The following is a 27,711-nucleotide window of genomic DNA, read 5'->3' on the forward strand; positions in this document are numbered from 1 at the left end:
GGGCCGCCGGGAAGGTGGAGGACCTGGGCTCTCCTGCCTTGCTTCAGCTCTGTTTAGCCGGCGGCCACTCCGCGCTTCTTCGTCCGATTCTGCTGTGCGGTTCTTTCCCACGGCCTGTCTTGTCCTCCCTTCCCCTGCCCCGCTGGGTCCACTTCTCCAGCTCTCGCCTGCCCTGGCCCATGGCTCCATGAAGCGCGGGGTAGTAGAGGTGGCGGCGGCGGCGGCGGGGAGGCAAGAGCAGGAGGAGCGGCGGTGGCGGCGGCGGTGGTGGTGGCGACGGCGGTGGTTAGGTTGAAAAGTAACTGGAGTAGGGAACCGTCTTCGCGTCAAGGAAAGAAAAGGTGCGCCGCGCCGGGCTCTTTTTTGGGCAGCCCCGTCCCTGGGGGAGGGGAGGGGAGGGGAGGGGATGGGGGGAGGCAGGCAGGCTCTCCTCAGATCTCACCGCAGACCGCTTGCCTCGCCTCTTATCCCGCAGGCGAAGCTTCAGACCTTCAGGTGAAGCGCGCCCTCCTGTCTCCTTGCCTGTCGGCGATCTTGGAAGCAGCTTTTTTTCCCCTTTCTGCCTCCCTTTCCTGCCAGGCCAGGGGGTCCCTTCCCGTTTGTTCTGCTCTGCTGCTTCCTTTAGGGTCCGGAGGGTCTTGAGCCTATTCGATTGCCAGGTTTTGAGCTAGCAGGCGGTAGCCCCTTAAAGATCAAAACGTCCCGGTTGGAGTGGATCGAGCTCACTGGGTGACTTTGGCAGGCTTCCTTTTCCTTGCTGTTTTCCTGTCATGTTATATAGCATGGTGTTGGGAAATTGTATGAATGAAGAGAATCCCAGTTAGATTTTTTTGCATTTGCTAAAATAATCCAGGTTGTTCCTTGCTCTGTACTGTACCGTATGTGCAGTAGTGCCTCTATACAGGAGCATGCCCCACGTCGGTACAGTTGGTCCCTAATATGTTCTTGGAATTGCAGCTACAGTCAGCTAAACTCATTTATAATATTCTACCTTTTTTTTTACTGGGGGGGGGAGTCAAGGGAAACTTAAGTATGCATATAATTGTGCCTTAATTAGGAGTAAAATTCGCAACTTGAATGTTGCAACAAATATGCTGAGGATTTTCAGAAAACTCTTGATTTCCTTTGTAAACATTGCTCTAATAGTGGTTTTCGTTATTCCAGGTCACTTTCTTTTGCAAATGCTAATCTTTTTATTCCACCTGTGCTACATATTTTAGTGATAAGTTCATGTCCTTGGCCTCCTTGTTCTTGGATATTTCTAATAATTTGTATTCTTCTATTTTACTTTTCTCATTTTTTTCTACAGTGCCCCCCATACATGCTATATATTAAAGAAAATTTGTTCCAGACACCCAGTTACTTTAAAAGAATAAGTGTATGGTGTGTGTGTGTGTATACATTTTATTTGTAATATAAAATGTATTTAAATAAAGATTTCAAGAGTGAAATATAAGAAAGATGAATGGAGACAGGGGAGACAAGGAAAAAAGTTCTTCCCTCATATAGGAAATATTTTACAACGTATTTTTAGTCACTTTTGCAGATCTGTTGACAGTCTAACAGTCTAATGGTATTCAACTACATCTAAAAATTTATGGGTTTTATTTCTTTCTTTTCAGATTTGGAAACAGGAATGGGCCGTGAGAAAAGGAAATTCATTCCAGAAATAAAATAGCTTCCCCTTCCACCTGTCCACTTCCCCCTTGGCAGTACAAGGTTTCTGCTTTCAGTAAGCATTTATCTGAAGCCTAATATACAAAAGCTTGTTAGTATAAAAAAACAAATAGCTTATAAATGGTGATGTTAACAGTTGTGACAGCTGTTGCTGTTCCACACTCCAGCAAATTGGGAAGGTCATCTTCTAGCTGTGTAACTGTTTCCTCTTATTTTCTTTCTTTCTCAAAAGGAACTGAATAGGTATTTAATTCTTTATTTTTTGGAGGCTGATATTTACAGATATTTAACATGAAGATTGTGTTAAATACCTGCATTGTGTATACACATTTCAATAGCTTTTGTACATAGTATTAGTATACAGTTCCTTCACATAGTTATAAACAATATCAATTTAGCATAAACATATATTTATAAATATATTGCATGCTGAAGTTTTACTCAGCATATTAATTTAGCTGCCAGTGGAAAAATGTGTAATTTAACATTTTTAAATATTTTTACAAATTTTACATATTCTTATCACATTTTCGGTAACAATTTGTTTCAGTCTTGTTCAATAAAAGTTTGAAGTCTACAGCTAAGACTGTTTTTCTGCTCATCTTATAATTTGAAATAAAGCTAGTTATGCTGCAAGAACAGCTCTTCTGCCAGAAATTGAAGTATCTATATTATAATTTGGGATTCCCTGATCAAAGTCATTAGGGATCACTTATACCACATTGCACAAATTGCCCAATTATAACTGAGGAACTAACACTTCCAAGTATGGATGCACTTACTAGACTAAAGATAACAAGATACAGCCATTTTGTTTCTAGAAGACCATGCAGGGTGGCTGCAAGGAAGGAAAAATTGTCTTTGTCCTAATAAATAGCAGGTATGGATAACCATTGGTCTTGATCCAGAATATTTTTTTTAATAGGAACAGAAGCCTAACCAAGAAGAAATATCATTCTTGGGTTTCTCTGCCTATTATTTCCAAAAGTAGAAAGTAAAGATCTGCACATTTTTAATTTTTCCAGGTTCAAATTTTACAATATGTCCCATTTCAAGTATGAAATATATGGTTTCAAACATTTTAGAACTCATTCTGGTTTCAGCTTGGAATACTTCAAAACACTCAAGTAGCCAAGCTGTATTCAAAACAACAGTTTTGCACTCCAGATAAGATATTAGTTGAAGCTATACACTTGAAAGCTCCTCTCCTATCTCCTGTAACTTGCACAGCTTGCATCAGTCTTCCTAGACCTTACCTTGCTTGCTGTACTCCCGCAACACTCCCTCCTGTGTCACTCCCATACACCTTCCCTAGAACTCCTGCCACTTTCCATTTAGCAAGTAGCATATCTCGGGTTTACAGTGGTAACTAAGATTGCCATTGCTAAGTGATGTGTTCATGTGACATCACACTTTATGACCACATTACTTAGCGACAGCAGTCCTGGCCCCAACTGCTGTCATAATTTGAGGACTACATAAGATGGTAGTCCAGCGTTTTCTGATTAGTCTTGAATTGCTGATACATTTTTAAAGTAACTAACTTTTGATGTCATGTAATTTCAGTTTGTTTCTGTTTAATTTTTGGCTATGTCATATGCCAGTTTTCTTGTATAATATGTATGTTATAATATGAACTACGCTGTTTTATTACTGGAAAAAGTACTTTCTTGTATATTTTTTTCATTAATGAAATGACATATGTTGCATATTGTGTGTTTTATCAGGGTTCTACAGTGCTTCAGACAGTAGGTGCTGAATCAGGATGGGAAAAAGACGCTGTGTTCCTCCACTTGAGCCCAAGTTGGCAGCAGGCTGTTGTGGGGTAAAGAAACCCAAATTGTCTGGAAGTGGAACACATAGTCACGGGAATCAAGCCACAACTGTGCCAGTTTCTAGTTCAGGTCCTCTTCAGAACCACCAGCATGCAGATGGGGGCAGTGGAAGGGAGAATGTATCAGATTTGACTTTATGCCCTGGAAATTCTCCAATTACTCGAATGAATCCCACTTCAGGAGCATTGAGCCCACTTGCCCGGCCTAATGGAACTGCCAACAGCACCAAAAATCTAGTCGTGACAGCGGAGATGTGCTGCTACTGCTTTGATGTACTCTACTGTCATCTTTATGGTTTTCCTCAGCCACGACTTCCTCGATTTACCAATGATCCCTAGTGAGTAAATTTATGGGCATGGGAGGGAAACTGAATATCCTTCCAAAAGGATAATGGCAGGGTTATTCAAAATACAGGTTATCTGCTAAGAAAACTAAAATAGTTCTTTTTGTAGATGGCTTAAAGTATACAATAAAACTGTCTGCTATAAAAAGAAAACATACATTATATTGATGTTTATGAGATAAAACAACTCTGTGCAGTGGTAATTGGAGAGCATTAGAACTTGGAGGGCTGAGGAAAGAAAGTCCCAGCAATAGACTAAAACAGCTATTCTAGTTTGTACCTATCTTTTTCATTCTAATGGGCGTTGAGCTTATTGAATATCACAGTATGAATTAGACTTCATAATTAAGATATCAAAAAGAGCTGTAATTACAAATTATATCAAGGAATAAAGAATTTTCCTTTCTATAATTTATTTACCCAAGGAATTAATTGATTGATCACAATTTCTGATTAGTTTTTCACAAAAAAACAGAATAGCTCAATTTGATCAGCCTGTCAACAAAATTAAAGTCCTATAACTTTGTTACTGGTACTGGATAGTATATACTTGTAAGAACAGAAATATTTATGTAGCACTAGTTTAATATTGTGATAAGGATAGAGAAGTATGCAAATGATAGAGACCGAAGATCTGCTAGAGAGTTTTTACTTAAATATTTCATATTTATACAATATAGTCTTTGTTTTTTGAGTGGGAAGATATACAAAATAGTTCAGGAGTGTTCTGTTCTACCATCTAAGCTGTACTGGAGCTCTTCTGGACTGTGCTGTTCTAGAGGCAGTTACTAGTTTCTAAATGTAAATCCCTAAATTGAAAATAATCTGAAGCATGGTATTCCAAAATCCAGTTTCAACTTTTTTTCCCCTGGAAACTATCTCCAGAACAGCACAATTTAGAGGGGGAACAGAAGGTTTGTGAGTTATCCAGAATTTTCTCTTCCTGAACCAATGAGTATTACGCTTCCTTATTTTTTGAGTATCCATTAATTTATAGATTATTGATATTTACAGCATCCATATAGAAAATGGAATGCAACAATGGTATCTTATTGCACTTCTTTTCTAGAGTTTCTGATGTATATGATACATTTCCATGTCTTTTTTCTGCATCAGAAATCTGGATAGAACGGCAATTTCTCATCATTGCTATTGGATTCATGATGGATACCAAGGAAGATTGAGTTTGTCCTGATTCAGTATATGAATTGCTTTTTTTGAAAAGCAGAGTTTCTTAAAGGAATAAAATCTCATGTAGTATAACTGAAATGGTCAGTTATACTGACCAGTTATATAGCACTGATCCCCTGTATTGCTAATGTAATCTGTTAAGAATCATTCTGAATGCAATTTATGTTAAACAAAATCAACTATACCTGAAGGCTTTCCCAGTACAGCAATAAGTAGTATGTTGAATGATGACAATTTTACATAGTTTCTTGCATATAGTTGGGAAGCATTGCTAGTTACCATTGGGATAAAGTAATATAGGATAATAGAATGTAGTGTATATCCTATGCTTATTAAAAACATGCTTATACCAAGAAAAATGGAGAATTCAATATCAGATTCAAATATTAAGTCATGGTTTAAATAAACTTATAGGGTCAATTTATACTGTTTCCTAGTTTTGTAACTCATACATTTCCTGAAGCATAGTTTGTAAAGATATGCAGAGTGACTTTGCACAATATTCTAGGATAAAATATGATTGGCTACTTCATGGTTTAATAAATTGTGTTTATTACTGTGCTTAGTTTATGGTTTAAAGTGTTGTGTGAACCAAGCATTTTGATTAATTCAGTAATCTTGGATTAATGCAGTGTTCAACTGTAGTTACATCAAGATGTGTCCATGAACATTTTGCTCTGTACAGTTATATTTTTTTTAAAAATAGAGAATTATGAATATATTATTAACTGGAAAGATTTGAATAATTAATAACTGGAAAGACTTTAATAAAGCAGTATGTGTTAGTGGTGAACATGTTGAATGAAGTCTGGGGAGACCTAAGTTCAAATTACTTTCAGCCATGGTAGCTCACTGAGTGTTTTTGTGCCAGACCCTTTTCTGCCTAAACTCCCCATGATGTTATGAGAAGTATTAGAGAGGGAGTGTTATATATAGTACCTTGAACACCTGAAGAAGAAGTCAGGTATAAATGTAATAAATATCTAGACAACTACTTAATAGAGTTTTATCATATGGCAAAATATTTCTGCAAAATATTAATATATATATGAATGCTGTTGATACTTTGACGGTGTCTTGGCCCTTGTGTTATCAGCCACACTTATAACATTTGACTTCAGCAGTTGGATATTTTTTCCTGTAGTTTGTGTTCTCTATAACAGTGATGGCTAACCTTTTCCGAGTGCCCAAAGTGCATGCCCAAACCCCCAAAATGCAATGTGTGGCCCCCACGCATGTGCCCTTTCCCTTGCGCATGCACATACGGTCCCTGCATGTGCGGCAGAGACTCGAAGACCAGTTGGCCAGCAGGAGGCATGCACACATGCAGGGCAGAGCTGCGCTGGGGCGACGGCTCGCGTGCCCATAGAGAGAGCGTTGCATGCAACCTCTGGTACATATAATGTAAGGGTTGGGTTCATCCTCCTGATGATGCACAAATCTACAGTAATACTACAACACTGCCTAAACTGCTAATCTAGCCTCTATTTAAACACCTCTGCTTAAACAATCCACCACTTCATGAGGCAATCTGCTCCATACTGAACAGTTCTTACCATTTTTTTTAATGTTCTAGTAAAACCTGCTAAATCAAACTCATTTTTGGGTTGTCCTGTTTTCTGGAACAGCTCTAAACAATTCTGTCCGATAGTATTGCCTCTCAGGGATTTGATGACATCTGCTTGTCTCTGCAGTGTTTTCTTCTTCAAGCTAAACATACCAAAACCTCCACCTGTTCCTCATAACTTTTTTTTTTGCTTTCTAGGCCTTTTATCATATTGGTTGCTCCCATGTTCTAGTTTGACCAAGACTCTTTTTAAAATATGTGCCTACAACTGGATGTAGTATTCTAGAAATAGGATGATTAATTCAGAAGTGAGAGGAACAATGATTTATATTGATCCTGATATTGTACTTCTATTAATACAGCTTAGGATTGCCTTTTCTTGTTTCATTTTTTGGAGCTGCACAACATTATTGGGTCATACTCAGCTTGTAATCTACTAGATCCTTTTGATATATATTGCTGCCTGTATCATGCGCACACTTCTAATTTTTTCCTATTTTAGTATAAGACTCTAGATTTGTTGCTGTGAATTTCATCTTGCTGCTCTTGCGACTTATTTAAGTTTATCAGGATCTTCCTGAATCTTTAACTTATGTACTGAGAAGTTTACTGTTCCCCTTCCCCATCTTCATGTCATGAGCAAATTTGATAATCATAGATAGTAATCCTTTAGTCAAATTGCTTACAAATACGTTGAACAACACAGGACTTAAAATGAGTTCTGCAGTACAACTGTCAGAACTAGCTTCCATCTTAGAATGGCCTTAGTTGAACAGCACAGGACCTAACCGAGTTACACTGGCTTTAATTTAACAAAATACAATCCTGTAGAAACAATTTCAAGATGTTAGATGGAGTCTAAGATGCCCACCACTATGGTAGACATGATAGTGGGAAAAATAGGATTTAATGGAAGTTTCTTTTACCAATTGATTTTGAGATTTACTCTTCTGAGTAAAAATGGTAATACATAAACATATCCTTATTGTCATATCCTTATGATGTTCTGCCAGTAGAATACTGTAAGAAGAACTGTATTTCATCCTATTACTACTTCATCAGTGTAGCATTACACTGATAAAGGGATTGGTGTGATTAGATATATCCCCTTATGGAGAGCCAAAAAAAAAAATCATGACAGAACTGCTATGTTGCTATGGTGTAGTTAAGATTTCAATTAACCCTGCCTTTAATCCCAGTGTATCTTTACTAGTATATAAACTCCAAACAAGATTTCTAGCTGAAATATTAGGGTATGCTCTTGTTTGTGTATATGAGAGAAGGCGGGAGGGAAACAGTGTGATAATGAGAGAACATTTGCAACTGACCAAGGGGCTGTGTGGTGATGAGAAATACAGAAGAAGACTACTTTGCACAATAGTTCAACCTGCCCAGAGGACACTGCTGACATTTGTTAGAGAACTCCCAACAGCTACCTTACCCTAAGACATGAACGTCTATCATCAACACTTACTCCTACAACTGGGATAAAAGGACAAAGCATCTTAAACAGGTAAGCTATGTATGATGGAATGCCAAAGAGGCTTTGGGGATACAGAGACGTAGCGAAACAGTTAAGGGAGGAGGAAATAGGGACACTGAAGCAGATTGTTGAGTCTGGGAGAGAAGAGAAACATAAAAAGGTGACCAAGATTAACTCTACCTTAATTACAGTCCATACAAGCTATGAATTTACTTGATAAACATTTCAATTTTGTTATATTACTTTATAAGCAATAGAGAACTTTTGAGGAAGCTTTTCAGATTTTTGTTTCATAAACTAGCCAGACTTGTAGGGCTTGAAACCTTACTTAAGAGTACAGTTTCCGAAAATATTCCCACCCCTTCCAATAAAAAATGAAAGCTGCATTTTGTCTAATTTTATCAGCAAATTGATATTTCATTCTACAATACTTTGATACAGTTTTAGTATATAATATATACTAAAACTAGTATATAGTATACTAGTAGTATATAGTAGTATATAGTAGTAGTATATAGTATACTATATACTAGTATACTATATACTAGTAATATATATTTGTTTTCTGAGGTTTTCGCGGGTGTTTGTATGTAGATCTTTGGTTATTCGGGTTTTCTCCTGCGTAAAATTGGAAGTGTCTTGGCGACGTTTCAACGAAGTCTCATTCGTCATCTTCAGATGTATATATATATGTATATAGTAATATATAGTATATACTATATATATATAGTAATATATAGTATATACTTCTGGAGCACATATAGTATATGTGCTCCAGTAGCCATGAAAACAGTAAATGCAAATAAATAACTGTTAGTGAAAGCTAGATATTTTAAATCTTGCCCTTTTAATCATATGATCCCTTTTGCCTCACAGCATCAAAACCTGAACTCGAGAATAAACATACAGAGGTTTTCTTCAGTGAAAGGTGGGTATTTAGGGTAAGATTTGCTATACCATTTGAGCACCTACAGCAGTATTGAGGGGTTTCTTCACAAATAAGTACTATGTGTTTAGATTCAGAGACTTATGCCTTACACCTGCTAATTGTTACTCTCTCTTTATATCTTTAGATTTCTACATATTATTTGCTAGATGTAGAGAGCTGGATATTTTCCATTCTCAGTGCCATGCAGTCTACAAGGAAAAGGTTACAGCAAAACCAGACCAATGTGATTCCAACTATTTTATTGTGTGGTTGTCAAATATATTCCAATAGGTTCCATATTTCAGCAATCATTTACATAACAAGTGAAGCAATATTCTCGATGGAAGATTAAGCAAGAATACCCACACCCACTACTATTATACAGTTTTCCATTTATAAAATGTGACAGGGTGGTTTGCAATCCCTTCTGTGTGGTTTTAGAATTATAGCACTATAAGTGCTACATGTAGAAGAGTGGGACATATATTTACAATAAAAATAAGGATTTCACTTTATTGCAACGCTTGTCTTTTTGTTAGTATAGATGGTAATGTTCACGTAACACCTGGTTTCTATTGTTCAAAATCATACTGGGTAAAAAGATTTCTTACTATTAAGGTTTGGTGCATGGTTGGTTCTATCATCCACCCGCTTGAGTATTAGTTATACTAAGGAAGCTTTCAACAGGAGGCCTGGTTTCTGATTCTGTAAACAAGCAGTCATTTAACAGTGGTTGAGGGAGAAAAGATATCTTATTAATAGCAAGCTGTTGTATGCAAGTCTTTTTGGCATTCCCTTAGTTACTTAAGAGAATATATCTATATCTGTTTGTGTGGACTTCTTCCAGCGTCTTTTGTTGTGAGACTGCATCCAGAGCTTTAATTGAAAGTTATTGTATATGTAACTGCTATAATACAATAAAGATCTAATGTTCCTTTACAGCCTGTGAACTAAAAGTGTAAATGTCTGAACATGTATATAGATAATATATAGGGAATATATTTGATGATGGAATAAGGAGTTGCTCTAGACTGTAGTGTGGGTTCTAGTTCTGCCTACTATTTCATGCTTGTGCCTAACTTAATTTTAGCTATCAATGTATGTGGAAGATGAATTGAATCTTACTCTATCATTTCTCACAATAGAGCTTGAATTTATGTCTTCAGGTTTTTAGAGCCTCCTTGATAAATAATGATTGTTCCATACAGTAAATGAAAATTGCATATGAATTCTGAGAGACTCATACTTGCTAGATTTCTGTTATCTGAACCTCAGTGTACCATGATATATAATATCTGTATTGGTCATGTTTTATTTGGTAGAAAAAGGTGATTGGGAATAGTTTTTTATCACAGTGCAGAAGTTGCTGGATTACTCATCACAGTGTTAAAATTGTTTAACCATGGCTGTTGAAATAAACTCTGCTTGGTGAGTTCACACACAGATCTCACTAAAATGAAACAAACACCATTATGGGTGAAGTTCTTCGTGCTTGGCTACTGTTGATGGGGAAGAGAACATTTTTTCCATGTTAAGATTATTATAAGTTTGGCAGTGTGGCGTGCAACAATTTTTACTTCTATATATGCATTTTGCTTTTTTCAAATTTAATATCTCCTGTTTTTATTACAAGGATAGGTATCAAATAATATATAAAAATATGCAGCAAAATCTAGAGCTACAAAAAAGGCTTTTGTTCTATAAGTGAGGCTCTTTATGCAGTAAATAACATTATCCAATAATGAGGAGAAATAATTGGGAATCTTCTGTTAACTCTAAGGTTTGCAAAAGTAATGGAAAAGCTTCACTGAAAAAGTTCTTGAGAGGAGCAAGTGAATGGTGCACATTGTCCTTGCACAATGTATATGAAAGGTGTTCATCTTAAAAGGGAGCAGATAAGGAGGGTAAGGAGAAATTACCCTGAAAAAGATGTTAGTTGTTATCCTGTACAAGAGCACTCTCCATTGCAATGTTTTGTTGCAGATTCCACTTGAAATTTAAATTAAATTTATAATTTTTACAAGACTGAGAGTGTTTCAAGAGGCGTGTTTTTTTTAAGTCATACCCACCTAAATGGTCTATAATAGACCTTTTGCCTAAAAATCTATTTGAATAGTAGCTCTGAGTTCAAAACTTGTTTGCTACTTTGTAATGTCTCAATTGTCCTTATTAAGATACTATACTGTTTGCTATTTTTAACTGGATAACATAGCTACGTTCAATGTCTATATTTTAAAGTTAACTTTTTATTTAAAAAAAGATTCAGTTTTTAAATTCTTTTAACCCTTACTGTTTTTTTTAAATATACAAGAACCATTTCAGTGTATCTGTTCAATCCATGACACTGAGAATTTATTAAATGTCGTACCAGTGGCTAACAATCCTAGCAGTACAGAATTCTTGGCTTCCAGCTTGGAATACCAAAAACATAAAGTCAGTGATGTACTGTAGTCAATACTAGTTTTTGGAGAAAAAAAATCATCTCTATTTCTGACTGCTTTGTTTCCTTTGTTGGGATAAATCTAAATCTAAAGAAATTGTAAGCAGGGAGGCTGGGAAGATCATGGGATTACTGTTATCAAGGATATCAGACTCATATTTAAAAATAGTTTATGTAACAATAACATTACAAATAGTAAAAGCTGATTTAAAATATAACAAATAGAAGATAAATGTTAATAGATTATTTGCTGTTCAGATAAAGAAATGGAACAGCAGGCTTATTTTTCAGATAGACATGGCAACGTTAATTTTCATCCAGATTATTGTATGCTTTGAATTAATTGTCTATCAAACTGGTTTTTTGTAGCATTTTTTGCCATGTTGTTAAAAATAGAAACAAAATTGGAAATTCTATACTAGATAGCTAGAACAAGCTTCAGATTTAGATCTGGAATACTTATTACAACTAGTTTAATTCCATTGATGATATTCTTAATCATTGGATAGCAACAGAAGTGTAGCATACTGAAGAACTCAGAAACTAGATCAGGGGGTAATACAGAGGAGATTTTTTAAAAGATTTTTTAAAAGCACATTAGACTAATATAAAACTAAAAACACAGATTTGATAGATGCATGAATATACATAGCCAACAAATTAAAAGCAAATGGTACCACAATTACTGTATGTTAACTGATTATATTTAAGAGTTAGAAAAAACTAAACTTAATCTAAGTTAGGCATGACATTATCCTGGCTTTAGAATTTTTTCATAAAAAACAATCTTGAAGAATTTATTTAGATTTGATTCAGAGGACCACTTTAACACTGTAGCAGTTCCAATTATCTGTCCTCTTAGGATAAATAGCCATCATGGAAGAGCACTCTAAATTAGAAACATAATGGGGAGAAAAAAGTACAAGAATCCCTCTAAAAAGATGACATTCCTTCAAAAAACATCCGATTTATATTTTCTTCACTTCCACAAGATCTGTCATACAGTATTTAGTTTGGTCCTTAAATATGGTTTCTGGCAGTACTGTATGACATCATGGAAAAGAGAAATAGAAATGAAAGTATATATGTATTAATTCATTTATAGTTGACTATAATTATGTCTTATTTCTTGAGTTCTATTACATATTACTGTTTAGCATTTATGTGTGAGAACACTTGAAACAGAGTCAGATTATTAAAAAATTCTATTATGCAGGCCACCTAAGTATTCTTAGGCATTGCAAAGCATATTTTGGTTGTTTGTGCAGGCTTCATATGACACAGAAAAAAATTGCTGTTAGAAGGTTACTATATTAAACTTAAATATAAACAAATTAGAAAAAACAGATAACATTGGAGTAGAAGCATTTAGTATATGCTTGATTAAGCAAAAAACACTAAATAATAATACAGATAAATATATTTGGAGAAAATGTGTTAAAAGGCTTTATTGTAAAAAGTATAGATTAGCAAAGATAAGATTGTTAAACAACCTGCACTGCAGAAATCAGTACAAAATGCTGTGGATCCATGACATTTAGCACCCACATACCAAGACCCTTGAAACAGGACCTTATTGGTCATTATAAAAGGCATAGTCAGAGAATTTTCCCAAAGTACAAAGAGTCAAATTATTTAGGATTTTATAAATCAAAAATAGTACTTTGCATTGGGCTTGGACATCAAAAACATAACATAAGTTTAAAATACATTTACTTAAGCAGTTCCGATTCTACATTTACTAATAATCAGATACATTCAGAGTTTTCAAATTACCTTTAAGGAAAGCTCCATGAAGACTCAAGAAGTCTAAAAAATTCCGGATTGGGACAACTCACTGCAGCTAACTCATTGTGGCCAACTAGCCATAGCCAATTCACCACAGTCAACTCACTACAGGACAACTTGCCATGGCCAACTTGCCACAGAACAACTTGCCATGGGACACTTCAATAATTCAATTTAATTCTTTAAAATGAATAAAAAAACTCTTTTAATTTTTGTCATTCACATTTCATTCTGCACCTCCTTTTGCATCCTTTCTTTAATAATTTTATTCCACCATTTCTTTGATATTAGTGTAACTCTTGTACTGCAGTGAGTTGGCTATGGTGAGTTTGTGATGCAGCAAATTGGCCATGGCAAGTTGGCTATGGCAAATTGTCACAATAGATAATAGACCCAAAAATTTCAGGCTTGGATGCACCTTTTTCATGTGAGCTTTCAGATTCTTTCTTGCCAGTGATAACTTACTATTTTATACAATGTTCAAGCTCAAATTAAAATTCAAGTGTAATTTGCTGTTGACTATAGCTCATTTTCTTTTTCTTCTTCTTCTTGTGCCATATCTGTCATTGGACGTTGGCGATCATGTTGGCAATCCTATTTTTGTCAACAGCCACATGAAAAAGTGCTGCTGAGTTTTGTCCAAACTAGTCCCTTAGGTTTAGAAGCCATGATGTTCTTCTGCCTGGACCTCATTTGCCTTTAATCTTTACCTTGAGATTAAGTGAAGGATGTCGTATTTTTCTGGGTGTCACATCACATGTCCAAAATATTCTAACTTTCACTTTTTAATGGCTTTGATGATTTCCCTTTGCTTTCCCAGGAGGCTTATCACCTTCTCATTTGTGATTTTGTTAACCCAGCTTATACGTAACAGCCATCTGTAAATCCACATTTCAAATGCTTCTAGTTTCTTCAAGTGGTTTTCTGTTTTCTGGTTTTCTGTCAGAGACCATTGTACCTGACTGAAAAAGTGACCTATTTAAGTTTTAGCACTACCAGTAATTCCAAGCTGAAGTCTGTAAACACAAAGTATAAAAAAAGGAAATGAAACACAAAAGGTTTGTTTCCAGTCTTTCAAGAATTAATACATCAGGACTGCAAATGTTGAAAATGTTTTAGAAGCTTTGCTGCCTTCATCTCTATTAATATAAAAAGCCCAATATTTTCAGGCTATTCAGTGAATGTGAAAAAAATGTTATTGCTTTAAGGAATCTGTTCATTAAATTTAATATGAAAGCAACAGTACCTTTTTTCAGACTCGCACAAATATCTAGAAGTATCCTTTCCCCCAGTTCAAAGCTGATATTTTAGACAAAAGAGCTTATTGTCCAGGAGCAGATATTTTTCTTGGCAGCAATTAAGTAGGTTGTCCAACTCTTCTGTGGTAACTGAGCTTAAGTTTATTTATCTGCATGGAGTCTAAAGTGCTCTTAGATATGCAATTTGATTGTCTGATCAGCCTTTTTAAATGTATTTTATATCTAGAGTAACAAAAATACTTGTAATATTGATTCTGGTTTCTAGCCTGATGCCTTAACCACTACAGCAAACTGGCTCCCCAATGTGAACAGTACAGACAATGAAATGAACATTGAGGATAAGGTGGCTTCCATGAGGAAGAATATCATACTCCCAACACTTCTGAAACCTGTTGTCTTGAGGAAAGAGCCATCATAAAATCTTGCTTTCGGACTGGAACATCAGTCAAGTACTAAACCATTACCAGAGCTATTAAATGTCGCTAGCAGAGCAGCAAGAAACCTGTGGCCTTTCAGATGTTGCTAAATAAAAGTGGTCAACAGTATGGCTGGTAAAGAAACAGTAAAGTTGGTAGCTGACATTTAGCAAAATTTGTTTGGGTCTCAGGTTCTCTGCCCTTCATTTGAACACGTCGGAAGAATCAATAGGATTATGCTGTCTACCTAACCCGATTTAGGTCATCCAAACAAATTACCAAGTCCTGCCCCCCAAAAAGCAATTTTCGCTCTTCTTGCACAGAAAGGAAGCAGGTAAAAACAATGTAACCTGTCATTTTAAGTATTTCTAAGGTTTTGGAAAGTATAAGAAGGAAAGCAGATTGTAATTTTCAACATTAGTTCAGTGAAATAGAGGCACTGAAAGCTAAAAATGGCATACATTAATTTTTCATTATAAATGCAGTCATATTTTTTGTATTTTAATTCATTTTTTTAGCAAGAATTATTTGAAGGTTTTGTGTTATGCATTTTCAGCCCACTCTTTGTGACATGGAAGACAGGCCGAGACAAACGACTAAGGGGCTGCATTGGAACTTTCTCTGCCATGAATCTTCACTCAGGACTCAGGGAATACACATTAACCAGGTAAAATCAACAATGATCTCTCAGAAAACCAAGCTCGATTTGTTTCAGATATATATATATATATATATATATATATATATATATATATATATATATATATATATATATATATATATATATAGTACTTGTAGCATGTATAAATGTGAAATTTGATCTTAAATCTGAAATTTGACTAAATAATTTTTAGAATGTAGTAAAACTTCCAAATTATACTATGATAAGCTGTTTTATATATGTTTGTGAGCATGTTCTCTTTCTACTTTAGTGCACTTAAGGACAGCAGATTTCCACCCCTGACTCGTGAGGAGCTGCCTAAACTTTTCTGCTCTGTCTCCCTCCTCACTAATTTTGAGGATGCCACTGACTACTTGGACTGGGAGGTAAAACTCTGAATCTGAATTTTCTATCGCCCTTTTGTGCCATTTGGATTCAGATCAATATTTTGTACTATTTAAGCATAGTAAGGATAAGTTATAATGATATAATTTAAAGAATGAAATTTAAAAAGAGGATGATTTAAAACTGAATTAATGAATAAATTACTTCAGTCCCTCCCAAATGATTATTACCTTGATACATAGGCAGGACTTCATAGCTTCAATGAACTTGAGAATGGACCAACACAAACATGGATTCCTCATAAGGATACCTAATTAAAATTAAAATCAAAAACAGAAGAATAGATGAAGCTAATAGTAATTTGCATGTGAGCTGATAGGCTTCCATAGGAATAAAGGATACCACTTCCTAGGAAAAGGTGCAGGAAGAACTGAGATTGGAGAAACAAAATGGTTCAGAACAGGAAAGTGAATGAGATAGAGATAAATATGTTTAGCAAATATGCTATAAGAATGGAAGGATTGGATGAGATAGCAGCTGAAATAAACATTAGAAGTCAAAGCATGAGCCAGTTGTGATATGGAAAATCTGTCATTATCATCAAAGAAGAGAGACCAGCTCATTATGAAAATGAAAAACACAAAATTAATGTTAAAGGGTAAAACAGGGCTTTGTTTTCTTAAGGCTTAAGCTAAGGAATAAAGATGGACATTTCACTGGAAAAATAAAAAGAACAGTTCTAATGAGGAAGACAAATTTAGAAATATACATATCTTTTATGATCTTGACAATGACAAGTGAAATTGCAATTAAAGCATCGCACACTGTAGAAAGACAAAAGAAATGGGTACATTTAAATTAGGATTTGGAAACAGTTATTAAGAACGACAAAGGAAGAAGGATCAATCAATCACCTTTTACTCTTGGATTATAAATACCAAGCAAAAATCACCCTGAGAAGCTATCTTTGTGGCCAGTAGGGACTAATATAAGAATTGGAGGCAAGGCAAGACTTTTTTTGGACTGATGTTTGAATAAGATCCATGGCAAGGGTGAATCCATTTTCCCAGAAAATATATCCCAGCTGACTTAATATTTCTATTTTTAGGTTGGAATCCATGGGATCAGAATTGAGTTCATCAATGAGAAAGGTGTTAAACGCACAGCTACATATTTACCTGAAGTTGCTAAGGAACAAGGTGAATTAGGAATAAAATGTAATTCTATATTAAGTAAAAATTGTATAAATGAAAGAATGTAAATCATGAGATGGTGTACACAGCTACTGAATAAAACCATTTCATCTTTGGCTGAAGTATTCAGAGGCTTTGACCTTAAAATTTCAAAATAGTAATATGTTCAGTGGTTGGTGATTTTTTTAAGATATTTTATTTTTATTTGTTAGATTTATATGCTAATTTTTTTTAAGGAACAAGGTGGCAGTCTTGTTTAAATGCTGCATTATTCATAATGTTTGGACTTTTAAATATTTCAAATAGTGAAAACAGATTATGGTATGAGTCAATTATTTATTTTGATGTTTTGCCCTGAAATACAATTACTCAAATTATTTATTCCAGCATGCAGAAAATAACATTTTCTCTTCCTGCATGAAAATACCAAAGTATAATTTAAACCCTACAGGGAAATTTAGTAGATTTAAAATTTTAAATTATAGCTATAGTATACTTCATTTTAAGCATGATTAGATTTGTTTACTATATAGATAAAATAGTATGATTCTCTCTAATATTAGAAGTGATAATTTTGGTTGTTTATTATTGAAATAGTATGCATGAAATTTTAATCATGTAGTATTCAATATTTACAGTTACTATTCTGTTTATCAGTAGCTATTTATCAGCAGCTTATCAATAACCTGACTAACTTGAGCTTTCTTTAAGGACTATCTCTTTTTTAAATTAAGCTTGTATTTATAAGTCTGCTGCTTTCATTTTCAAACAGATTGGGATCAGATTCAAACAATAGACTCCCTGCTCAGGAAAGGTGGTTTTAAGGCTCCAATTACCAATGACTTTAGGAAAACTATTAAACTCACCAGGTAAACTTTCTTGTTATTTTTGTATTAGTATTATCACTGCTTCTGTTTCTAATCGGAAGAGCATATTTCTGAAAAGTTTTTTTTCCATGCAAGGTTTTAAATTTTAAATTAGATGTTCCTGATCTCACCATCACCCCATTTGCCAAATTGCCAACAATTTGAAATTAATTAGAATTCATTTTACATTTTTATGGGTTTTTTAAAATCTACAAAGAAATTTTAGGAAAAAAATAACATCTTGAGAAAATAAAATCTGTGTGTTTATTTTACTGTTTTAACAGTATTAAACTATTATTTTATTTATTTATTTATCCAGTTTCTATAGCCACCCATCTCAGCCAAGTGATTCTGGGCAGCTTACAATTCTAAAACTATAACACAATTAAAGCAATTAAAAACAATAAAAACATCCAAAGTATAATTTCAAACAGCAACTGAGATAATTAAACTAACAGTAACAGTAAAACAAAGAAACAGGGCCGCTAACGCATTCCAAGCTCCTTATGAAAGGCCAGTAGAGTTGGCACCATTCTAATCTCTGAGGGGAGAATATTCCAAAAAGTAGCAGACCCATCTTCTATTTCCCACCAGTCGATACTCTATGAATTAATTAGTGGGATCTTACTTATTTTTTTCTACCGATTCGAAAACAAGATTTTTTTCAATAATTAACAGTAAAAAAATTAAAAAAAATTATAAAATGGAATCATTGGGGAATATATAGGCTTTGATATTTCTAGAAATAAAGTATCATGTTAGGTAGACTAACAACTTTATTTTAATAGCATGAAAATTAATTGCTTAATTTCATGAATTGTAAATATCCTCTTCCATTATTGCTCTTTTGTAACAGGTATTTAAGTCAGCTCTTGTATGAAAAGAGTAGGCAGAGGTGGGGAGCAGTGTTTATTTATTTGTTAAATTTATCTGCTATGGGGCTATTCTGGGCAGTTTACAACAATAAAATGCAAAAAAAATGATAAAGAATGTAAACATAAGAGCAAATGAAAATAATAAAAATAAACAAGGAAGTACAATAATATAAAATTAAAAAGACAAGCAAAGTGGGAGCAGGAAATGCAGGGGAGAGTATGTCACCTCTAGTGACATACTCCCCAGTTGGGCTCCAAGGTCAACCTGCAAAGCCAGGTCTTCAGGCCCTTATGGAAGGATAGGAGGGTGGGGCAAACCTTATCCCGGAGGGCAGAAAGTTCCAGATAGCTGGCGCTACAGCAGAAAATGCTCTTTTCCTAGATCCTATCAGTCGGAGTTCCTTGACCAACAGGATCCTCAGCAGGCCTCCTGCCAGCACAGGTAGGGCAGGCTTGTCTTAGTAAGATGAGATGGCTCATCAAGTAATCTGGACCTATGCCATGGAGAGCTTTAAAGGTCATAATCAACTGTGACCTACACTGGCTGCTGCTTTGCTTCTGAGTGCAATTCTGCACTCAGAAGCAAAGCAGCAGCCAGTGTAGGTCACAGAGCAGTGGCATAACATGGGTCATTTTACGGGCCCCACAGTTTGTTCATGTTGCTACACTCTGTACCAGTGGAAGCTTCCAAATGGATTTCAAGGGTAGCCTCATGTAAAATGCATTGTAATAATTCAGACGAGATTACTAGGGCTTGAATGACTGAGCACAGGGAGTCCTGATCCAGGACAGATTGCAGCTGGTGCACAAACCAAAGCTGTGCAAAGGCTGTTCTAGTCATGACCACCAACTGAACTTCGAGCAGGAGTTGCGAGTTCAGGAGAACTCCTAAATTGTGAACTGAGTCTGAAGGGGGTAAGACAACTCCATTCAGACGCCAATCTTAAAACTCCATTCACCCAAAGCCACTTAGTCTTGCTAGGGTTCAGTCGCAGCTTGTTGTCCCCCATCCAGGCCCCAGCCCTCCAGACATCATGAGAGGATAACAACAGCATCAGTTGGTGGACCATCAATATCAGCAAACTGATGATATCTCAACCCATGGTGACAGATGATCTCACCCAGCGACTTAATGTGGATGTTAAACAGGAGTGGAGAGAGTACTAAGCCTTGTGATACAGCATAAGAGAGCGACCGGGGGCTGGATCTCTCACTCCCTATCAACACCGATTGGGAGTGGCCTTGGAGAAAGGAGCTAAACTAGCACAGAACTGTGCCACCCAGTCCTAAGCTCTGTAACTGGACCAAAGGATACCATCGTCAATGGTCTCGAAGGCTGCTAAGAGGTCAAGGAGAATCAAGATGGTTGCACTACCACCATGCCACCCTCACTAGAGATCATCCATAAGTGTGACCAATGCAGTGTCTGTCCCATAGCTGGGCCTGAAACCAGACTGAAAGGAATCTAGAAATATTAGTAATCATTGATAATCCATAAATGTATCTAGTTCCTTTTTCAGATTGTCTAACCTAGAATCCATCATCACATGTATGGCATCTATTGGTACTTAATTTTACAGTCTAGCATTGTATATAATATGTCCTTTTTACTGCCCATGCCTAACTTCACTTGATTAGCTAATGTTCTGCTTTTCTATTCATAATTTCTGTACATATATGCTGGTACTGCTTCACTTTTTTTCTAACATAACATTAACAATTCCTTCCCCACATGTTTACATTTTGAATCCCATAGCGAGTGGAATACCAGATAGCAATAACACTTACCATACTAATGAAAAGAACATTGAGTACTATTGATCACTACTGCCATTAGTGGATTTAGTTGAACTAAAGAGGAAGCACAATAGGGGTGAAATGTAAAATTTGTTACTACTGGTTCTGTGGCCGTGGCTTAGGGGGAGGTAATGTGACTGGGTGGTCGTGGCCAACTTTTTTTTTTTACTTTTAAAAGCATTTTTTTACAACCTCTTCAGCCGAAGAGGTTGTTAAAAATGCTTTTAAAAGCCTCTGATGATCAGGGAACTCAGCTGGGATCGCCAGAGGAGCCTTTTAAAAGCATTTTTTTCTACAACCGCTTCGGCCGAAGAGGTTGTAAAAAAATGCTTTTAAAAGCCTCTGATGATCCCAGCTGAGCCGCGCGATCATCAGAGGCTCTTTTTTTTACTTTTAAAAGCATTTTTTCGGCCAAAGAAAAAATCATCAGAGGTTTTTTTTTTTACTTTTAAAAGCATTTTTTCAGCCGAAGAGGTTGTAAAAAAATGCTTTTAAAAGCCTCTGATGATCCCAGCTGAGTTGCACGATCATCAGAGGCTCTTTTTTTTTACTTTTAAAAGCATTTTTTCGTCCAAAGAAAAAATGCTTTTAAAAGTAAAAAAAACCTTCTGATGATCGTGTGGCTCAGCTGGACATGGGGAGGGACAGGGATTTTTGCTACCAGTTCTCCAAACCACCCACCGCCATCACAATTGGATCAGGCGATCCGGTCCGAACCAGGAACATTTCACCCCTGAAGCACAAAGAAAAAGATGGAGAAATAATACTAAAACTATTCAATTGTAGTTGGTTCCTTCTATGATTTTCCCCTTATCAAGCATGCATCAATATTAAATTGGAAGTTATATGGGCTGAAAACTATTTTGATGTTCAGAGGAGTTAGAGGAAATAACCTGTTCTCAGTTTGGGCCATTTCACTACAGAAAGCACATGGATCCCTCAATTCTTCCATGTCTGCCACATGCATGTATAGCAGTTTGCTGCCTGGGGTTATAGCAGATGACTTCTCCAACAATTATGGCCAATCCTGAGGTCCAACCTCCAGTGAAATACCAACATGCTTCCTCATTTCCCCACTGCACCCTCCACAGATGTACTGCATCTCTGGGACCCAGTTGGCCTAGACACCAGAAGGGATGTTAGCTGCCCACACTGTTTACCCAGTCCCACAATCCCTTCATTAACCTTCCGTCGTGAACTTAAAACACACTTATTCAGGTGCGCAGGACTGGATTAGATTTTTTAGTTTTTTTAAATTTTAAATTTTAAATTTTGTACTGATTTTAATTGGTTTTGTTATTTTTAGTTCAATTGGCCGGTTAAATATTTCATTTTAAAATTTATTTTAAATTCATTGTCTATCTATGTATTTTAATATGGCTGTACACCGCCCTGAGTCCTTCGGGAGAAGGGCGGTCTAGAAATTTGATTAATAAATAAATAAATAAATAAATCAAAGCAGCAACCACCTCCAGCCTTCCTAACTAGTTCAATCAGGTAATTTCTCCCCACTCCTGCTCATAACGATCTTCTTTTCCGAGATGCTAATACATTCCCAGGCAGGCTGCAGATTCACTGAACCAGACACATACAGTAACTAACCATACATCAGAGGCAAAATAAAAAGCAAGAACGCCTATGTTGGGACTCCCAACTATTCCAAGTCATGAGGGACAGAAAGGGGGACATAAAAGCTAGACTGTTCCCCATTTCTCCTATCAGAATTATTTCCGAGTCCTAAGGCCAGAGTTGAAAAGCTAACTGAAATAAGGTGGGTTGGTTGCTGAATTCATTGGTAATCAATTGCAGTATGTTTGTCATTGACTTGATTATTGTTTTTATTCAGTTGGTTTTATGATCAGCCATCTATATCACTAATGCCCCTTATCCTGAAAGGCACCTGTAGAATTTTCACATAGATCTCTTACTCCTTTAAAAAGCATTATAATCATTAAAGTGTACCTGAGCTAAAAGGCAACTCCATTGCTTTGTAAGAAGGGATCCACTCTCTGGGGTCCCTCTGGAAGGTTCCACTGCTTCTGCTGTAAGAAAATGGTACACTGAATTTATATACACATCACATTTAACATCAAAACATCAAAAACATCATTAAAAAAGGACAACAAAGAATGTTCTTTCTGCGCCAACTCAGTAAGCTCAAACTGCCCAAGGAGCTGCTGATCCAATTCTACAGAGGAATTATTGAGTCTGTCATTTGCACCTCTATAACTGTCTGGTTCGGTTCTGCAACCCAACAAGAAAAACACAGACTTCAGAGGATAATTAGAACTGCAGAAAAAATAATTGCTACCAACCTGCCTTCCATTGAGGACCTGTATACTGCACGAATCAAGAAGAGGGCCGTAAAAATATTTGCAGATCCCTCGCATCCTGGACATAAACTGTTTCAACTCCTACCCTCAAAACGACGCTATAGAGCACTGCACACCAGAACAACTAGACACAAGAACAGTTTTTTCCCGAAGGCCATCACTCTGCTAAACAAATAATTCCCTCAACACTGTCAGACTATTTACTGAATCTGCACTACTATTAATCGTTTCATAGTTCCTATCACCAATCTCTTTCCACTTATGACTAAATGACTATAACTTGTTGCTGGCAATCCTTATGATTTATATTGATATATTGACCATCAATTGTGTTGTAAATGTTGTACCTTGATGAACGTATCTTTTCTTTTATGTACAGAGAGCATATGCACCAAGACAAATTCCTTGTGTGTCCAATCACACTTGGCCAATAAAATTCTATTCTATTCTATTCTATTCTATTCATTTTCATAACCCTTGCACTTCTGATTTGTATTCTAAAATTGAATGGAAAGGAAATATCTCCTCACACCAGAAGCAACTTCAAAGCCTTTTTCAATTCCGCTTCCAGAGTGAGTGGAAGGCCACTTATAGAAAAAGGGTAATAATTAATATACCACTTTTTATTGGAATATTGATCTTTTCATGTTATTTGAGTACCTAGCAATATAAAAAGCCTTTCCTACAAAATTGATATTGTCTCAGTTTATTGGACTACAGCTTCCATAACTCTGAAGTTTATGTCTGGCTGATAGCAGATTGAAAAAGCCTAAATTAAGAGAACTGTATTGATAGAAAATTTAATAGGTTATTGCATCAACATATAGTAATAGGATTTCAGTTTCATCTATGACAAATTTGATCTGTTTTATTTATAAATGTATTTTTAAAAATCCATCATTTTTTCTTTCAGATACCGCAGTGAGAAGGTGACAATCAGTTATGCAGAATACATGGCTTCACGACAGCATTGTTTTCAAAATGGCACTCTTCATGCCCCACCCCTCTACAATCATTACTCCTGACACAAAGCTGCATGACCAGTCCCGCCCCCCAGCTGCCAGCTACGACATCATTGGAGCAGATGCCTCCTCTTCCTGGTCCAGTTACTTCTATTACTGCACCATTTTATGATGCTAGCTTCCGTTGCCAAGTCTGCCTTCCAGTTGATTATGGGTGGTGGGGGCTACCAAGTGAGTGCAACTGAATTTCAGAGGCCCAAGCTTACTTCATTTTTCAGAATGAGGGTTCATTTGGACTGAGTACCTGGGACCATTGCCGTTGGATAGAGAGAAACTTGAGGAATGGCAGTACCACTTCAGATTGCTCTGTCTCTGTGTTAAATTGCACTGTGTTCATTTGAATTGTTAATTACAATGCCCCCTGATCAAGTAGGAGATTTCTTTTGGCAGTCTGGCAACGGAGTCCAACAAAAGATTTTTAGGTTATTTCTATTTTCTTTTTTTTTTAATCTCTTAATATTTATCTGCCATAAGCTAAGTAGTCCTAACATGTCCCAAGCAAACGTGTTAGGACTTTTTCTAAGGATGGTATGTCTGGAAGTTCTCCTTGCAGAAGATGGCAATTAATCAAAGATTTAAAAGGTAAAATAAAATTTACTGCAGATAAAATGTATTGCCTATTCATATCCGGAAGGTTTTAATTTATATACCTAGCTACTTTTATTTTTGACACAAAAAGAAAGTAACTTACTAGATAAGATACTGCATGCAAGAAGGCAAACCACTATGGATTGTGTATGGAAGTAGCATAGGTTTCCTTGTACCCAAAAGTATAATCTTTGAGGGGGGTTGGGTGTCTTACTTAAAGTTCAGGTAGTAGGATTTGCAAATGAATTGCAGCAGATCTTTTCCCACAAAGCTATCCTTATTGTAATAAAAAGAGTGTGGATTTTTGTTATTGAAAATATTCCATGAGACCTATGTTTTTCATAGGCAGTGGGGTTTTTTGCTAGTGTAACACTAATAGGTAATAAAACACATTACGGTAAATGTTAGCTGAAGTGGGTTATCAGATCTGCATATGTTCTTGCTGCACTGATGCTTCAGTTCTAAATAATATACAGTAATTGGAAGTAAAACAAAATAGTTTAAATTAATTGCTTCCAGTTAATTGTACTTAGAATTGAAACCTAAACAATGTTATTTACCCACCAAAAAAATTAACTGGGATCCAGGTTTTAATATCCTGTAGATTTTCAACTTTTCTATTGTTAATTGAATATGCAGGACACTGAATAGTAAACAGAAAATTTTTCAAAATATTCACTATCTCAATTTTCCTTTGTGAGTCATTGTTATCATAAGAACAACAATATCCCCAAAGTTAATTCATAAAATGGTAGTATTAATCTTCTAAATGAAATGAAATGCAGGGTTTCTGAAAAAAGTGATAATCATCTTGAAAACCAGGAAAATGAGTTCAGATGATGAACTCAGCATAATTGCAGTATGATATCATATTGCACTATATGGAACAACAGTTGCTTTTGTAAAAAAAACAAACCAAAAAATATCTAGAAATTCCATTTGAATACAGGATAAAAAAAATCTCCATATCTTTTGAACAAATTAACCTTATCATGGAGAGACAGAAGAGTAAATGCAATCTCAAAGCAAAGCCTCTAAGGCCAAGCAGAAGCCCCATTCTTAGAAAGAAGTATAAGTAAATATGAATTGCTTATATTGAGGTAAGCATTATTTGTCAACACTTAAACTGCTGTCTAGAAAATGGCAAGTATATAGTACCTTCTTTGCAACAGGCCTACTTCAGAGAATCCAGGATTTGTTCAAACTGCATTATTTTTCTAGCACTTTTCATGTATTTCAGGAAGAAAAATCATATAATTTATTTAATACTTGTAGAAGGGAGAGGTAAAAGAATACACACTAGCCATGCACAATATTGTTAAAGCGTTTAGTTTTGCATTGGGATTATTCATTTGGATTACTACTTTTCCCCTTCTGATTATGCTGAAAAGTAAATATATATGAAAGGATTTTTCCACATTTTCCTATTACTAAGAGTAAATTAGTCTTCTAAAAAATTAAAGTGAATTGTTACTACTCTTATTGCTTCCCCCAACAGAAAAGAAACTGTAGAACAGGAAGGGAAAATTAAGCTCCGGTCATGCCATCCATCTCTGCTCTCAGACAGTATTGAACTATAGGGCTACACAAATTACTATTAGTGTTCTATGTTAGAATTTCAATTGTAAAGATTATTTTTAAAAGCAAAAAGGAAAAAAATGGTGCTAAACTTTCACCCCGAGCACATTTGGTAAGACTGGTCATGCAAGCATATAGTGCCGTATCAATATTGCTTTTTTTAAAAAAGAAAATGTTTGCCCTGTTACATGTAATCAGCAGTGTATAGCATTAATTATTTGATTTTGTTTTAATGAGTGTAGGGGAGTTTAGGAATCAGATGGGGGCCTTAATATTTTAAAGAACAGACTTTTAAGAGTGACAACTTATTTGATCTAATTTTATTATTATAATGAAATAAGTCAAAATAGTTTTGGAGTGAGAGCTGGTCCCATTCCATGCCCCTGTTTCCATCTAATCCCCTAATCCATAGTAATGGAAATGCCTCTGTTATAGTTGGATTGTGATTTTCTTTTAGTAGATAAAACAGCAACAGGCAATGGAGCACACAGAACAGTAAGAGAAATGATATAATTACACTGATCACAAACAGAGTTCAGTCACAGTATGGTATGTCAATGCTACAGAATGAATTGATCATGGATCTATATATATTATATATAGTTGTGATGTACTGTGATGAGCCCAACACAGAAAAGATATGGAAACCAACAAAAAAGCCAGAAGAGCGCTGTCTTTTCAAGAGTCCTAAATGTTATATTTTCCATCTGATTAAAGAGTGATGTTACTGTTACTGTACAGCGAATTTAGCAATAGTATTCTGGTATGATTGGGAAATGGCTCATCCTTAGCTACAAGCAAGTGCCTTTTGGTCTAGAAGAATTTATTTTAAGTGGTTGAGAATCTCCTTTGTTGCAGCCTAGGAACTCTTAAGGGATTTTTTTTTTAGTTCCCATCCCTTCCAAATAACAGCAGAGGATATCATTAATCATCAGAGGTTCACTGTTTTTAATATTTTTCAAGAGGTTTTCTTTTCTTAATAAATAGCAATCTCAATAGAGGCATTTCAATTCAAAAGATGTTACAATCAAGGTTACATCGACCTGTTCTGAATATTATTTTTAACTGCATATTTTAACCTTCCACATTTCAAGTTTTGCACATAACCCTTTTCCCTACTCATTTTAACATTGCAGTCTTCTCTGACTGAGTGCTGTTTTGTACCTTTTCCCCAATTCTAAAATGAATAATGCTTTGGTTAATTTAAGTTGTTCCTTTTAAAGAACCTCTTTAAACCTTCAGTGAAGAGATGTCAGACCAATTCTTTGTTATTACACTTGGTTGCCTCCTAGCTATATAACTTCTGAGTGTAAATCATTGAACTTTACCCTCTAATGAAGTATTGTAGAAAATAAATTGTAGTGGATACATTTTTATCTTGTCCCTTTTTTATTGGAGTCTGTCCGTTTTGACTTTTCACAAAGAAATATAATAATTCAAATTCTCTTTCTAAAAAAAATAAATTGAACTCTAAGATGGTGGCAAAACCAGCATGAAATGGGTGGGAATCTTTAACAGTACTGTGT

At 35.6% G+C, this 27,711-nt stretch overlaps 1 protein-coding gene across 3 annotated transcripts; it reads left to right on the top strand.

Annotated features, from left to right (window-relative positions):
• AMMECR1L (AMMECR1 like) lies at positions 1 to 27,557 on the top strand. Of its 3 annotated transcripts, none has more exons than XM_058189490.1 (8): positions 1 to 341; positions 1,623 to 1,732; positions 3,405 to 3,849; positions 15,484 to 15,594; positions 15,860 to 15,974; positions 17,042 to 17,132; positions 17,899 to 17,995; positions 19,882 to 23,903. In XM_058189490.1, exons 3-8 carry the CDS (start codon positions 3,443 to 3,445, stop codon positions 19,952 to 19,954), a joined length of 894 nt encoding a protein of 297 aa, XP_058045473.1. In that variant the 5' UTR covers positions 1 to 341; positions 1,623 to 1,732; positions 3,405 to 3,442; the 3' UTR covers positions 19,955 to 23,903. The 3 variants fall into 3 exon arrangements, with proteins under 3 accessions (XP_058045473.1, XP_058045471.1, XP_058045474.1); XM_058189488.1 differs by lacking the exon at positions 19,882 to 23,903 and adding an exon at positions 23,911 to 27,557 and having other exon boundaries at positions 4 to 341; XM_058189491.1 differs by lacking the exons at positions 1 to 341; positions 1,623 to 1,732; positions 3,405 to 3,849; positions 19,882 to 23,903 and adding exons at positions 3,856 to 8,126; positions 8,973 to 9,024; positions 9,170 to 9,246; positions 23,911 to 27,557.
• Positions 27,558 to 27,711: the final 154 nt, after the last annotated feature.

This window comes from Ahaetulla prasina, chromosome 6 (genome assembly GCF_028640845.1).
Source record: "Ahaetulla prasina isolate Xishuangbanna chromosome 6, ASM2864084v1, whole genome shotgun sequence".
Lineage (NCBI taxonomy): Eukaryota > Metazoa > Chordata > Lepidosauria > Squamata > Colubridae > Ahaetulla > Ahaetulla prasina.